Here is a 16157-nt window from a genome sequence, read left to right as displayed (position 1 = left end):
TGTTACCTTTCAGACCCTGCAGATGGAGAAGGCCCAGAGACACTGAGCTCAGCACTCTCTAAAGGAGCAGCCGTTTACAGCCCTTCCAGATACAGCTACCAGGTGAGACAAGAAATTGCTCATCTTTGGGCATAGCAGTATGTTCTGGGTTCCAAATGTTTTGTGATACTGGCCATCCTTTGCAGTTGAGATGCCGTCTTTGCATATAATTTCAGCAGCCTTGGAAATAAGTCATCATCTGCTCACCTTCAGGTAATAAATCATGCCAGAAAAATAAAGTGACCAGAGACAGCCATTTTATTGTCTTTGGTATCCTAAAAAGAACAAATGGTTAAGAAGATGAAGAAGAAGAAGAAATAGGGTGTTTCAAATATTCATAAGCCTGGATGGCTTAAATATGGACCTTTTCACCTCGTTTTGCTTTTCCTCCTAACTCTTTCTAGCTCCTGCAGTGTGATAGTCCACGGACAGAATCACAAAGCCTCCTTCAACAGAGTTCCTCCCCCTTTAGAGGACATCCCACCCAATCTCCAGGATACAGTTATCGAACTACTGCACTGAGACCTGGAAACCCCCCCTCTCACGGTTCTTCAGAATCTTCCCTCTCTTCTACATCCTATTCCAGCCCCGCCCACCCTGTGTCCACAGACTCGTTGGCCCCATTTACGGGGACACCAGGGTATTATAGCAGCCAGCCACATTCTGGAAACAGCACCGGCAGCAGTCTTCCAAGGAGGAGCTGCCCTTCTAGTGCTGCTAGCCCTACCCCACAGGGCCCCTCAGACTCACCAACCTCAGACTCGGTTTCCCAGTCCAGCACAGGAACTCTGAGTTCCACCTCCTTTCCTCAGAACTCTAGGTCGTCATTGCCATCAGACTTACGGACTATCAGTCTGCCCAGTGCTGGGCAGTCAACTGCCTACCAGGCCTCCAGGGTATCTGCGGTTTCCAATTCACAGCACTACCCACACCGCGGGAGTGGGAGTGTGCACCAGTACCGACTCCAGCCGCTGCAGGGGTCGGGAGTCAAGACTCAGACAGGACTTTCCTAGGGCTTCTGGATTTGGGCAAACAGAACTGAATGAGCCCATAGCTGCTTCCTTCCAGCTGCCTCTGGAACCTAGGCCGAGCATATTGCTGGGGAAGGGGGTACAAGGTGCCAGAGGATTGGGTCTGGTCGACAAGAAACAAGACTTGTGGTCGCGACTGGCTCTGGCCTTGGAGAAAGATGTAAATCTTGTCTGAAGCAGAGACTATAAAGAAGTTTCTCCCTGCTGTTAAGGGTACATTGTTGACAAGCAAATGGTGTTTCGGTTAGTAACGGTTCTAAGTGCAATGAGTTGTGTCGAAGCCTCCGTCTCCCATCCTTGCCTGTAGCCTGTAGTCACTTGTGCAGTGAGGACATCTTTTTAAATCCCCCCAAAAATATTTTTTTTTCTTTCAAAGGAAAAAAAGTGAAAAGAGCCAATCTCAAAGCCCCAAGCCATCTGAGTAGTGTTAGGGTTTTATGCACTTAAGAAAAAAGGTAGGTATGTTAACATTCACCCTAAGACAACCATTCCAAAAGCAGATAATCTGGCCAAGTTGTGTCCACCAAGAATACCCCCTACCTTTGTCTTAAAATCACCAAGAAATAGGCAGGGATAGTGAAGCTTGGAATGTGCTCTGACAGAGGGGTGCCTGGCTCTCTGAACAAGAGCTGGAGGTCAACTCGTGATTATTCAGGAGCAGATTACCCTTGTAGATTGTCTGAGCCCCCGCCTGTTACCATCCCACTCCCCCTCCCCAAGCTATTTCACAGCTCAGTAACCTATGAAGTAAGTAGGCAAAGAAAAGTGGAATGATAAATGAGATAGGCCAATTGCATTGCTACTTATCAGCTGTTGGCAATAATTTTGATTAGGAAGGATCCCAAGTGGTTTGGGAATTCTTTGAATTTTATTTTTTCTACTCCCAATTAATCAGGAGTTGACGATCCCATGAGTAGGACCGCCTCCATGATTGGGGAGCATGCACTCGTGACTGCAGGGTAAGAGTGGAAAGATGTGTGTGGAGTGGCACCGACAGGGCTGTGATTGTGTGGGCATGTCCCACGTTTCTTTGGGGGATGCTTATTTGGGAGTGGCCCAGGTGAGAGAGTTATAAAGCCACCCGCACACCTAACACTGTTCTGGATGAGAGATGAGAGCAGACTGGCTTCTCCCCATCAGTGCATTGTGCCTGTTGTACACCCCTGGAGGAGCCCTGGAGCCAGCCCAGGTAGGGTACACAATCTTTTTAAATTCCATATGGTTGCCAGCTTATTTCTTTCACTTGTTTACTGTAATATCCGGCGTGTTTTTATTTATCTAATTTTGTATTCAGTTATAACCATGGTAGGGTAGCAGATATATGACAGGTGTAATCCCTGGTGCTGCAGTGGACCTTACTTCTTTTCTTTTGGACAAGATAATACTGTGAGTCTCCTCCTCCTTTCCCTCCAATTTGTTTTCTCCTCTTTTCTCCAGCCTCTTGCATCCCCTTCCTTTCTACCGTCTCCTACAACTATCCATATGCACAGTCTTCTCTCTTTGTGTGTGACTGTTACAAAATTTCACTTTTTCAAAATTGAAATCAGGTGTTTGCTCAAATGAGGGGAGATTTTTTTTTTTTTTTAATGCTGAGACCTCAGCAGAATACTTTTCTTTTTGTTGTTTCCCCCACAAACCCATCAATCTGGGAGAGCGTTGGGAGTGGAAATCATGTTGCCTGGGATGCTGGTTTCTTTGTATATTATATAAAACGTATGTAAATGTCTCTCCATTGGGCTGGGGTTTGCATTCTCCCCTTGGATATTAACTGAGGGGAGAGGCCAGCGGGCAGGCGGCCCTCACCCTGCCTGGCACGTGCAGAGACCCCAGCCACTCTGTGTGGGCAGGGTGCTGTCAAGACCAGACCTCTGGGGGGGGTGGGGGCGGGGGGTGGGGGGACTCTTGGAAGGGAAGAAGTATCACTTCTTTCTCAAGTGGAGTGTTTACACCTTGCTGTAACATTTGAACTTTCACAAGAGATGTAATAATTTTGATAATAAAATTCTTAACCATAATAATCATAAAGTTGAGAACTTCTTTGTCCAGTTCTGTGACCTTGCCTTGCCTGGTTTTCCTAACGCTATCCTTACCTGAAGAGGGCAAGATGGATCCATGTTAAGGAGAATGTGCTCTTGGTAGAATTATTTTACCCATAATGGGGCCAGGAATACAGATTGATCTTCCTTCACCCTTTTATGATTAAAGGCCAGTGTTTAATTATGATTCAGGCCAGTTTTAGGGCCAGTCTGGAACAATGGAACTAAACATCGCAGACTGGCTTGAACCAGACTGGAGTTTCTGACCTTGGCCTCATTCATTCAGCAACTACATATTGGCCTTTTTCTTTTCCATCCAAAAACAATACCAGGCAGTTTTTGGTTGTGGGTTTATGCTGATTAAATGGGGGGTGGGGGTGGGGTGATAAAGTCTCTGCTCTCATGGAGCTTACATTATAGAGCAGGGTGAGAACTAAACCAGTCCATAATTTCACATAGTCTTCACCATGTTGCTGTTTCATAGCAGATAGGCAACTAGGGAGGTTGAAGCAGCCACTCTGGCTTGGTTGATCAGGGAAGCTCTCTGAGGAATTGCCGTTTAACTGAGACCTCAGTGATAAGGTGGCAGTCATGAGATGAGATGAATAAAGATCATTCTTGGAAAGTTAGAACAGCAGGTGCAAAGCCTCTGAGGAAGAAGAAGCTTGGTTGGGATATAGTGAGTGACCAGGGTGAGGGAAGTGGATAGCAGATATCCAATAAGACAGGAAGACAGGGGTCAGATCAGATAAGAGCAGGAGTCAGCAAACTGTCTTCTGTAAAGGGCCATATAGTAAATATTTAGGCTTTGTAAGCCATGTAGTCTCTATCACAACTATTCAGCTCTGCCGTTGCAGGATAAAAACAGCCACAGGCCGTACATGACTATGCTCCAATGAAACTATATTTACAGAAATGTGGGGAGTCAGATTTGGCCTGCAGACTGTAGTTTGCTGGTCCCTGGTGTAGCACTTTGTGGGTTTAATTTAAAGAATCTGGATTCTAAGTACAGTGGGAAAGTCATTGCAGGGTTTTAAGTAGAGAAGTGGCATGGTCTAATTTATTTACAGTTTGTTGGTTAGATTAAAATTACTTTAATTGTTTTAATCTTGGGGGAGACATTAATAGAAGCCAGGAAACCAGTTTGGAAGCTAGAGCAGTTATTTAGGCGAGCGGCAATACAATGGTAGAAGAAGTTGGAATCAGGGTATGTTTTGTAACTAAACAGCAGTGCTTGCAGATGGATTGGTGTGGCAGTATTTTGCTCTAACATTTGTTTGACAAATATTTACTAAGACCTATCATAGACTGCATTTTGCTAAGCACAAAAGGGATTCAAAGATGGAGAAGATGCTATCCATTTCTTTAAGGAGCTTAGAAAGTAACCAGTGGAGATATGATAAAATTGATTGTCTTCTTAGAAGACGCTTCCAAAATTCCCATAGGATACCTAGCTAACCTTCCACCAGGCACAACCAAATTCTGCCTGGAGTAAGACGAGAATAGGTGCATGGTCCTCTTTAAAAAGCATTTTCATATACAGTGTCTTATTTGGTCTCATAATTCTGTGATGATAGCAAAGCAAGTGCTAGAATTTAAAGATGAGAAATTGAGGCATAGTGCAGTGTTCCAGCTGTACCGCAGGGCTTCTCATAATGAATAAGCCCATCTGATTTTTGCCATAATTGGAAGATTCTGTTCCATAGTTGTTTACTAAACACCTACTGTGTGCTAGGCTGTATGTAAGGTGCTAAGAATATGAAGGTAAGAAAGACAGCCAAGTGCCTATAAGGGATTAGTAGTCTGTTTCCTATTGCTATCAAGCACTACTCTAGGTACTTTGCTGAATATAAGAAGCTGAACAGTATTAAAGTAAGCTGGTACCACGGTGCACCTTATATATGACTGCAGTTTACAAGGCTCTTCCATTTATGTCATCAGCTATCTCATTCACACTTAACAAAGTGTAAGGTAGGTATTGTTCCCATTTTATAGTTTTTTTAAATGCATTTCAGAGGATACGATTTGTCCAAGATTTCCCTCTTCTAAATGGCAGGCCCAAACCGACAGTCTTGGAAATTTTGCCTTTACGCAGGAAACAAATAGAGACAGCTAATGATAGTGGGAAACTGTGGCTAGAAATCATTTAACGAGCTGAAGAAGTATTTTATACCGTTTCCTACCTTAAAAACAGTCTGGACTTTTGGCCCTCAGGCATCAGTTTGATGATGCAGTTTTCTCTGTTTAGCAGGGGTCAGCCCAAAGGGAAAAATACACTATTCAAATGGAGTAGACCATTCACTTTGAAACTACACTGATTATCAATTCATCAACCAGAGCTGGGACAGCCTCCATAACCTGCTATGAGGCTTAGAGAAGGGGGTTTGCCAAGGTTCTTAATACACCCTGTGCTGAATATTGATAAAGGAAACAGCTTGGAGAATAACGTAGTTATTGAAGAAGATGGTGTTCCCCTATAACTTTTACCTGTTCTTACATTCAAAACTTACCTGGCAGAGATTCTGAGATAATAGTTTTGAATATGTCTTCAAATCCCCCATAAAAGTACACCGAGCAGTCATGATAGCTAAACAAAACCTTGGGAAACTTTACAGGAAAACTAGGTGCCTCCATGAGCCCCAAAACAAAAGTTGAGTAGAAATAAACTACCAATAGCCACAACTCCTGCATGATATCACCCTTTGTTCCAGAGGAAGCAGTGGAGCATCTGATGGATCCTAGAACTCCAAAACAATAAGTACTTACTTGGAAGTTCAGCAAGCCAATTTGAAAACAGCCAAAACTGGCAGGGCTTTGCAGTGAGTACAAAGGATGCTTAGTTAGATCTAAAGGGGCTGCAGCAGTCTAGGGTCAAGAATATTCTAACCAGCAAAGCCCCTGAGACAAACCTCCACGCTGGAAAACTGATAGAATCCAAATTGAGCAGAAAAGTCAAAATAGAGATTGATGGAGGTGTGTGGGAGAGATCACATTAAATGGAGTATTTTGAATAAGAATGAAACTAGGATTGTCCCCTTAAATCCAGGATGTGTTGTCTTTTCTAGGAACGATACAGTCATGCTCCACAGAAGGACCTTTTGGTCAACAATGCACTGCATATACCACACCATGGTGGTCCCTTAAGATTAGTACCATATAGGCTAGGTATGTAGTAGGCTATACCATCGGGGTTTGTATATGACAACGAAATTGCATAATTATGCATTTCTCAGAACATATCCTTGTCGTTAAGCGACGTACAACTGTATAAGGATATTAAAGAACTTGTTTTTTAATTCCTGAGAGAGACAAGTAGTCATAAAATGCCAAGCATATTCTGTGCTGAATTTAAACAGCTGTAGTTTGCACTGTCCATATTTTAACATTTTACATACCAAAAAAGTACTGTGGAACCTTGAAACTAAAAAAACTCATCATGCCTCCCTTCTAAAAGTGCAGAACAGCTAAGTTGTACAAATATTGGTAACAGAAAGAATCAAAGTCAAATCCCAAACAGTTATAAGAAAGTAAGGAGCAGAATAATATCCCCACAAACAATAAAAGCATGCTAAAGACATGCAGATAAACATTTAAAATGACAGATATCTTCAGAACTAGGAATTGAGGGGAACTTCATCAAGTTGATAGAGAACAGCTACAAAAAACCTATAACTAACATAATAGGGAGAAACTAGAAGATTTCCCACTAAGATCAGGACCAAGAAAAGATGTCCACTCTCATCACTCTTACAACATTGTACTGGAAGTCTTAGCTAATACAATAGGACAAGAAAAGGAAATAAAAGGTATACATATTGGGAAGGAAGACATAATACTGTCTTTGTTCATAGATGATGTCATTTATTTTGTTGGAAATCCAAAAGCGTCGACAAAACCCCCCCAAAAACCCTCAAACTAATAACCCATTTTAGCTAGGTTGCAGGACACGAGGTTAATATACACATTGCTTTCCTATATACCAACAACAAACAATTGGAATTTGGAAATACACAAAAACATTTCTATTAACACTCAAAGAAACAAAATAGATAGAAGTCTAACAAAATATGTACAAGACCTAAATGGGAAAACCCACAAAACTCATGAGGAAAATCAAAGAAGAACTAAATAAACAGAGGGATATTCCGTGGTCATGGGCAGGAAGACTCAAGATAGCAATTCTCAGCTTGATCTATAGATTCAGAATCCCAGCAAGTTATTTTGTGGATATCAGTAAACTGATCCTAAAGTTTGTATGGAGAAGCGAAAGACTCAGAATAGCCACACAGAATTCCAACATAATGTTGAAAGAGAAGAAAAGTCAGGACTAACACTACCTGACTTCAAGACTTATTATAAAGCTACAGAAGTAAAGGCAGTATGATACTAGGGTAAGAATAGGCAAATAATAGATCAATGGAACAGAACAGAGTGCCCAGAAATAGACCCACACAAATACAGTCAACTGATATTTGACAAATGAGTAAAGACAATACAGTGGAGAAAAGATAGTCTTTTCAACAAATTGTGCTAGAGCAACTGGATATCCACATGCAAAAATGAATCTAGACACAGATACCTTCACAAAAATTAACTCAAAATGGAACATGGACCTAAATACAGAAGTATTAAACACCTATAAGATAACATAGGAGAAAAATCTAGAAAACCTTGGATTTAGCAATGACTTTATTACAACACCAAAGCCCCCATCTGTGAAAGAAATGGTGAGCTGGACTTGATAAAAAATTAACTTCTGCTCTCCAAAAGACACTACCAAGGGAATGAGAAGACAATCCACAGACTGAGAGAAAATACTTGCAAAAGACATACCTGATAAAGGACTTATCCAAAATATACAAAGAATTTTAAAAACTCAACCATTAGAAAACAACCTACAGATTCAGTGCAATCTCTATAAAAATTCCACTGGCGTTTTGCACAGAAATAGAACAATCTTAAAGTTTGTATGGAACCACAAAAGACCCTAAATAACCAAAGCAATCTTGAGAAAGAACAACAAAGCTGGAGGCATCACACTTCCTAATTTCAAACTATATCACAAAGCCATAGTGACCAAAACAGTGTGGTGTTGGCCTGAAAACAGACACATAGATCAATAGAAAAGAATAGAGAGCCCAGAAATAAACCCACAGGTATATGATCAATTAATTTAAGACAGAGGAGCCAAGAATATACAATGGGGAAAGGACAGTCTCTTCACTAAACGGTGTTGGGAAAACTAGACATCATATGCTAAAGAAAACAGGACCACTTTGTTATACCTTACACAAAAATTAACTCAAATGCATTAGACTTTAATGGAAGACCTCAAACCATAAAACTCGTAGGAGAAAACAGACAGTAAGCTCCTTGTTTTGGTCTTGGCAATGATTTTTTGGATTTGACACCAAAAGCAAAGGCAACAAAAGCAAAAATAAATGAGACTACATCAAACTAAAAAGTTTCTGCGCACGAAGGAAACCATCAAAATGAAAAGGCAACCTACTGAATGGGAGAAAATATTTGTAAATCATATCTGATAAGGGGTTGATACCCAAAATATGTAAAGAACTCATACAACTCAATAGCCGAAAACCCAAACTGGTAAGAAAAAAATGGACAGAGGACTTGAATAGACATTTTTCCAAAGAAGACATGCATATGACCAACAGGTACATGAAAAGATGCTCAGCATCTTTAATCATCAGGGAAATGCAAGTCAAAACCACAATGCGATACCACCTCGCACCTGTCAGAATGGCTGTTCTCAGGAAGACAACAAAGAAGTGTTGGTGAGGATATGGAGAAAAGGAACCCCTCATACACTGTTGATGGAAATATAAATTGGTGGAGCCACTATGGAAAACAGTATGGAGATTCCTCCAAAAGTTAAAAGTAGAACTACTTTATGATCCAGTAATTCCACTTCTGGGTATATATTTATCTGAAAAGTGAAAACTAACTCCAAAAGATACTTGCATCCCCAGGTTCATAACAGCATTATTTACAGTAGCCAGTTTATGGAAACAACCTAAGTGTCCATCAATGGGTGAATAGATAAGTAAAATGTATCTATACAATGGAATATTATTCAGCCATAAAAAAGAAGAAAATCCCTCCATTTGCAACAGCATGGATGGACCTTGAAGGCTTTATGCTGAGTGAAGTAGGTCAGACAGAGAAAGACAAATACCATATGATCTAACTTATATGTGGAATTTTAAAAGAAAAAGCAAAAACAGAACAAACTCATGGATGCAGACAACATATTGGTGGTTGCCAGAGGTGGGAGATTGGGGGTGGGCAAAATGGGTGAAGGTGATCAAAAGGTCAAACTTGCAGTTATAAGTCATAGGGATGTAATGTAAAGCATGGTGAGGATAGTTGATACTGTATTGTATGTTTGCAAGTTGCTAAAGGAGTAGATCTTAAAAGTTCTCATCACAAGAAAAAAATTTGGTAACTGGTGATGGATGTTACAGACGTGGTGATCATTTCACAATATATACATGTATCACATCGTTATGTTGTACACCTGAAACTAATGTTACATGTCAATTATATCTCAATTTTTAAAAACACCAGTAAGATGAGAGGAGTGCAACAGCAGACATACATAGCCTTCATGTTTTAGGTCCAGCCTACACTTCTTGCCTTATTTCCTCTATTTAAACCTTTTATGTCAGCCAATATGACTAATTTCCTTAAGGTCAGGATTTTACTATGTTTATTCTTCACAGAGTCTTGCATACAGGATGTGCTTAATTTTTTGAGGAATTGAGAGAAGAGAGGTGAGAAGAAAAAAAGAGAGACATAAGCTATTAGAGAAATAAATGGATTTTCCTAATTTCTTAGAAGACCCACTAGATGAAATTGAGGTCATAAAGTACAAGTTAAAATTTCTACCTGAAGAAACTTGCAAAACAGAAACGGTGGTGAGGAAAAGGAATAGTCTTTCATTTACTAATAAAAAGTTTAGCAAGTCAATAGGGCATTGGTTTTTAAAGGCTCTGCTTCAAGATATGCATACATTTTAAGGTCTATTGGTGTTGATACCCACCAGTAAAGCCTACTAGAACTCCTCAATTCAAATAAAGCTTTATTTGTGGTTATCTGCAGAATGCTTTCCTATCATATTTTTGGCAAAAAAGGGGAAAAAAAACGACCTGATTAAAAAAATGGGCAAAAAATCTGGACACTTCATATACAGATGGCAAATAAGCATCTGAAAAGATGCTCAACATCATATGTTATTAGGGAATTGCAAATTAAAATAATGAGATGTCACTGCATACCTATTAGAATGGCCAAAATCCAAAACACAACACCAAATGCTGATGAGAATGTAGGGCAACATAAGCTTTCGTTCATTGCCAGTGGGAATACAAAATGGTACAGCCACTTTGGAAGATAGTTTGGCAGTTTCTTACAAAACTGAACAAATTCTTACCATACAATTCAGTGATCGTGCTTGATAATTACCCAAAGAAGCTGAGAACTTATATGAACACAAAAAGCTGCACATGGATGTTTATAGCAGCTTTATTGATAATTACCAAAACTTAGAAGCGACCAAGCTGTCCTTCAGTAGGTGTATGGATAAAGAAGCTGGTACATCCAGAAAGTGGAATATTATTCAGCACTAAAATGAAATGAGCTATCAAACCATGAAAAAACATGGAGGTACCTTGAATGCATATTACTAGTAGTGAAAAAAGCCAGTCTGAAAAGGCTACATACTATATGATTCCAATTATGTGACATTCTAGAAAATGCAAAACTACAGAGACAGTAAAAAGATCAGGGGTTTGGAGAGAGAATGAATGGTCAGAGCACAGGATTTTTAGGGTAGTGAAACTACTTTGTATGATACTATAATGGTAAATACATGTCATTATGCATTTGCCCAAACCCATAGAATGTACAATGCCAAGAGTGAACCCTAATGTAAACTTATGGACTAATGGACTTTGAGTGAAAGTGGTGTGTCAATATAGGTCCATCAGTTGTAACAAATGTACCACTCTTGGTGGGGGATGTTGATAATGTGGGAGGCTATGCATGTGTGGGGCAGGGAAAATAAAGAAATCTATGTACCTTCTGCTCAATGTTGCTGTGAACATAAAACTGCTCTAAAAAATAGTCCTTTTTTTTAAGTGACAAATATGGAAGACAGGCAAAAAAAAAAAAACAACATGGGTGTAATAGGGGTTCCCAAAGATGACAAAGCAAGAGAATAGAACAAATACCAAAAGTTATAATTCAAGAAAACTTTTCTGAAATATTTTAAGCTACAGTTGAAAGAGTATTACATACCTAGTAAATTCAACCCAGAATGATCAATATCAAGACATTTTAGTAAAATTGCTAGAGTTTAAAGAAAAGGAAAAAATCTTGAGTATCCAGGCCCTCCAAAATTTACTGATAATGGAAAGAAAATTAAGCACAGCACGTTTTTTGACAGCACCACTTTGTGGCAAAAAAAAAATGGAATAATATATTTAAAATACTCAAAACTTTGAGCCAAGAGTATCATACCAACTGAACTGACTTTCAAGGATAATAGCAGCAACCTCTCATCAGCATGCAAGGACTTGGGAAATTTATTTCTGTTAATTCCTTCTTAGGACTCTTTAGAAACTGAGCTTCAGACAACCAAACTGTCTTGAGAAACATCAACATAAAGTCTGATAGTGAGCTCATTATCTACAGTTAACTACATGTAGAACTAAGACTAAATGAGGGGTATGAGGAAAGTGTAGTGTAAAATGGTTTATGTGACCTAAGCAATGTAAATACAGTGCAACTATCAAAAAATACTCGGAAAATAATGTTTTTAGTAATCATATTTGTGGCAGTATATCTGAGGGCTTTCATGTGGGATAAAGCAAATGGATCCAGGGTCCTTGAGGACCAGGGTTCTCAGTGTCAGGGGAAAATGAGTTAGAGATGTTAAGATAGAAGATGTTAAGCAAAAACCTTCCATGTATCCATATTAACTTATGAGGTATTTTATCACAATAGATGGATTAGATAGCTAGATCCCATATCTATATATAGGTAAGTTTTGTGTCTGTGTCTTAGACATGTCAACTGGAAAGGCTTAGAAACAGGGCTTGTTAGAGAAATGGTTGATTTTGGTCTGAGAGAGAAAATGTACAAGATGAGTCTGGACCATCTTGTCATACCAGATAGCAGGGATGCTATCAGAGATAATTAGGTTGGGTTTAAAAGACTCACACCAACTTTAGGAGGCCTCTTCTGACCAACAATGGGACATTTTAAGCATTAATTAGAATAATAAATATAATGGAACCAAATACATCAACTGTGTTTCAATCTATGAGTTCATAGTGGTATCAAAACAATAATTGTTCGTCTCAGGAGGATGTTTGGGAAGCAACTCTATTTTTGAAAACTGGTAAATAAAGGGAAAGACTCCAGCACTGGCTAAGTAGATCGTAAATGAGGATGTTTCCCTGTATGGAAGCATTCCTACAAATAACTGATGAGAGAATGATAGAATCAGAGCGTCAATATTTTGCAACCCCTAATGACAAAAACAATTCGACATTACATGTTTCTTGATGACAAAAGCAACTATGAAGCAGTCATTCAAATGTGCAAACACACACACTGAATAAGCATCTAGATCCAATTACCAGTTTGCTGGAGATAGAACAGAGGAACTTGTTCAACTACACCACAAGGACGAAGCCCGCAAAATTCCAGCTGTGAAACTACATAACAAATGGTCCGGTTTCTTCAACAAATGGCAAGAAGGGATAAAAAAACATGAAGTGGGGAAAGACACATCAAAAACAAAGTCAAAGCTAAACTATTTTGTTTAAAATGCTCACTTGGGTGAAAAAAAAATGTAAATAAAAGTTGGGAAGTGATTAACCTAAAAATCAAATAGTGGTTACTCTCAGGAGGGGAGGAAGGGCGTAGTGTTTGGGAGCATGGGAAGCGCTTCTGGGGTCGGCTAGCAAAAGCCTATCTTTGGTTATGGCTAGAAGGGTATTTTATAATAATTATTCCGTCTACCTGTACATTTGTTTAATGCTGCAACACATTTAACAAAACGAAAAACAATCTTGCCACTATAAACAGGCAAACAACCCTGCTACTAATTGGCCTGAGATAATTTGATCCTGGCAGTACCTGACCGAACAGGCATTTGATGAAGCTTCTGTTGAATGAACTTGAAGAAGCCTCCAACCCACCTAGGTTGAGTTCCTGCACCTACTTTGGCACCTAAATGGGCTTTCCAGCACCTCCAGATCTGCTCAGGTGCCAACAGCTGGCATCACCAGTCCTTGTGATCTGCCTAAGTAGCCCTGAAAGGGGTTTCAAACTAGAGCTCTGTTTGAAACTTTGAGTCTGGTGAATTCTACCAACTTCATGTTCCTATTCCCCTTAGTCCCCTCCCAAAATGAGAGTTCTCTGTGTCATCTTGCTTCCTAATGCTCTTTACTCTTACTGTACCACGTGGTTCTCTGTCCCATCCTCCTCTCCCAACCTCTGCCGTTGCTTTCTGGTCACCTCTTTTCTTTGATAGGCCACTGGCTACCTCCCCCATCTTGTCTAGTGGCCTTTACTGAAATATGGTTCTCTCCTTGGGTCACCACCTCCTTTGCAGCCCTTTTAAGTGAGGCTGCTCCTTCTCTCAAAACCTATTGCATGGATGTTCTCCCCAAATGTTTCCAGACAAATACATCTTGTCCCTCAAATAAAAATCCCCTCTCCACTGACGCACATGACATCTGGTTATTGCACTTTTTAGCCCTCTTCATTGCTTTCATCTTTTAACCTTCCAACCACTTGCTTTGATTCTTGAACAATTTTGGCTCGTCTTCTCCACCCCAATTTCTGCCATTATCCTCACCTTTGGGTGGACATCCTAAGCAGGGTACCTCACATCTCAAAGTCTTCAAGAATTACTCATAATATTCAGGTCACTCCACTTTCTAACTATCCTCCCAGCTCTTTCAAGTAAATTTTAGTCCCTTAGTTCTTCCATTTTCTCCATATACGCCTCATTTCAGGCTCTCCTTTCCAATTCCCAGCCTAGATCTCGTGGTGGCTCTCCTAAACACTCTTTCAGGACACTTGGCTTATCTTGCACCTACCTCTCAATCCACAGTCTCCCTTCTCTGTGCCTGCCCTCCTGTCTGTCTGTGCCACCACAAATTCATGATTATCCATCAGTTCTTTTATTTATCCTTTGACAACTCCTTTAGCAACTGTTCCAAACTTTCACCACTCTTCTCAGACCCCCAGCTCAGTTCCCTTCTCCTTGAGTAAGCAATGTTGCCTCCTGCTTAACTGAGAAAATGGATGCTATCAGGCAAGCACTCCCTAAACCTTGCACTTCCCTGTACCCCAAAAAGGCTTCCTTGCCTCTTCCATTTGTCATCTTCTCTTTATCCTTAAACTCTTACTGGCCATGGCCTACAGTCAGAACTCTTCCATATTTCACGAAAGAGAGCTTCCAGATCCTCCTCTAGATTGCATGCTGACACTTGTTCGCTGTGTACTTAATAATTCCTGAATGAATTTCAGTCACTCACTTCTCCTCCTTATTCACACTTCTCCAAAAAAGTGATCCTCGCTCAGTCACCTCCCATCTTCTCCCTGAACAGACCTCGGTGTGGCTGTCCCCTGAACACTCCTCTGGACATGCTCTTACCAAATCCAACAGTGACCTGCTTGTTCCCAGATCCAGTGGACGCATTTTTCATTCCCTAATTCTGGACCTTTCTCCATCTGGCTAGTTGACCTTCCCCTTGAACTCTGAATCCCTGGTTTCCGTAACGCCACATTCTCACGGTTCTCCTCATAGCTCTGACTCTTCTACTATACTCTCCTTTTGGATGTCCATTTCTCTGACCTTCATCTGTTGGTGTTTTCCAGCATTCCATGCTCTTTGCACACCATAAAGTCACCCTGAACAAGCTCATCTGTGCTTAGCATTTTAACCAATACCTGTATGCTCATGTTTCTGGCCCAGATCTTTCTCTGGAGCTCCCAAATCCATATAAGTCAACTGACCACTGGACAACTCCACCAGGATGTTCCACATGCATCTTAAACTTAGCATTTCTCAAATTGAACTGATCATCTTGCTCCCCTGCTATACCGACAAATCTTTCTTGTCCCCAAGCAAAATATTTAAACATTATCCTTGATGCCACTCTTTATCACTTAAGCCCACAATCAGTTACCAAGCCTCCTCAATTCTACTTCCTAAATATTAAATTTCTTACCTCTCTTAGACCCCCTGCCAGCACCTTGCTTCAGGCCAGACTTCTGCTTTCCCTTTCATTAAAATTGTCTCCCTCTAATTGAGCCCCCTAACACCACAACCGGAGAGAGTTTTCTGGAATGCAAATCTAACTGTGTCCGTCTCCTACTTAAAAACTTTCCATGGTTCCCCGCTGCTCTTACGTCCAGACTCCTGCACACAGCCTCTGAGCTCGTTCATCATCCTGCCTTTGCCTGCCCCTCCAGACTAATCTGACCCGCCCTGACTGCGCAGCTCAGCATTACTAAATTGCTCTTAGTTCTCCAAAAGGACAGTGCTGTTTCTTACCTCAGTCTCTTTCCTAAAGCTGCCTTCTCTTACACGAATGGCTTTCCTGACTCTTGCCTGCCTGACTCCTATTCACCCGTCAGAAAAACTGTCCTCTGCTCTACCCACTCCACCAAAAGCCATGTAAGGTGTCCCTACCTGGGACACCCACGATACCCTGCACCTAGCAAATTTTGCATTACTTTGTTTTTACATATTCATCTGCCCAACCAGACAGACCCTTAAGACAAGGTCTCTGTTTTTGTTCTTTAAATGCTTAGCATATACTAAGTGCTCAAAATGTGTTGAAAGAAGACTCAATTCCCAAGTGCTTAAATTATAATCAACGTAGCTGACTCACGGGACACGTTGCAATGTGCCAGAAGCTGCAAAGCAATTCATATACATTCGTTCATTGGTTCCTTACAGCTTCCCTGAGATTACTGTCATCCCCGTTTGTTCCAGGAGATTTAG

General features: G+C 40.6%; 1 protein-coding gene across 14 annotated transcripts in view; it reads left to right on the top strand.

The window, feature by feature from the left end:
* Positions 1-3088, top strand: part of SETD5 (SET domain containing 5) — a 76701-nt gene extending 73613 nt beyond the window's left edge. For 13 of the 14 annotated variants that reach the window (XM_046657471.1, XM_046657448.1, XM_046657454.1 and 10 more), the window contains 2 exons: positions 14-102; positions 444-3088. In XM_046657471.1, the coding sequence (XP_046513427.1) occupies positions 14-102; positions 444-1052 (698 nt within the window). In that variant the 3' untranslated portion in view covers positions 1053-3088. The other variant, XM_046657489.1, reaches the window with a different exon arrangement.
* The last annotated feature ends 13069 nt before the right edge of the window (positions 3089-16157 follow it).

This window comes from Equus quagga, chromosome 1, assembly GCF_021613505.1.
Source record: "Equus quagga isolate Etosha38 chromosome 1, UCLA_HA_Equagga_1.0, whole genome shotgun sequence".
NCBI classification, from domain to species: Eukaryota; Metazoa; Chordata; class Mammalia; order Perissodactyla; family Equidae; genus Equus; species Equus quagga.
This window is presented reverse-complemented; position numbering and strand designations above follow the sequence as displayed.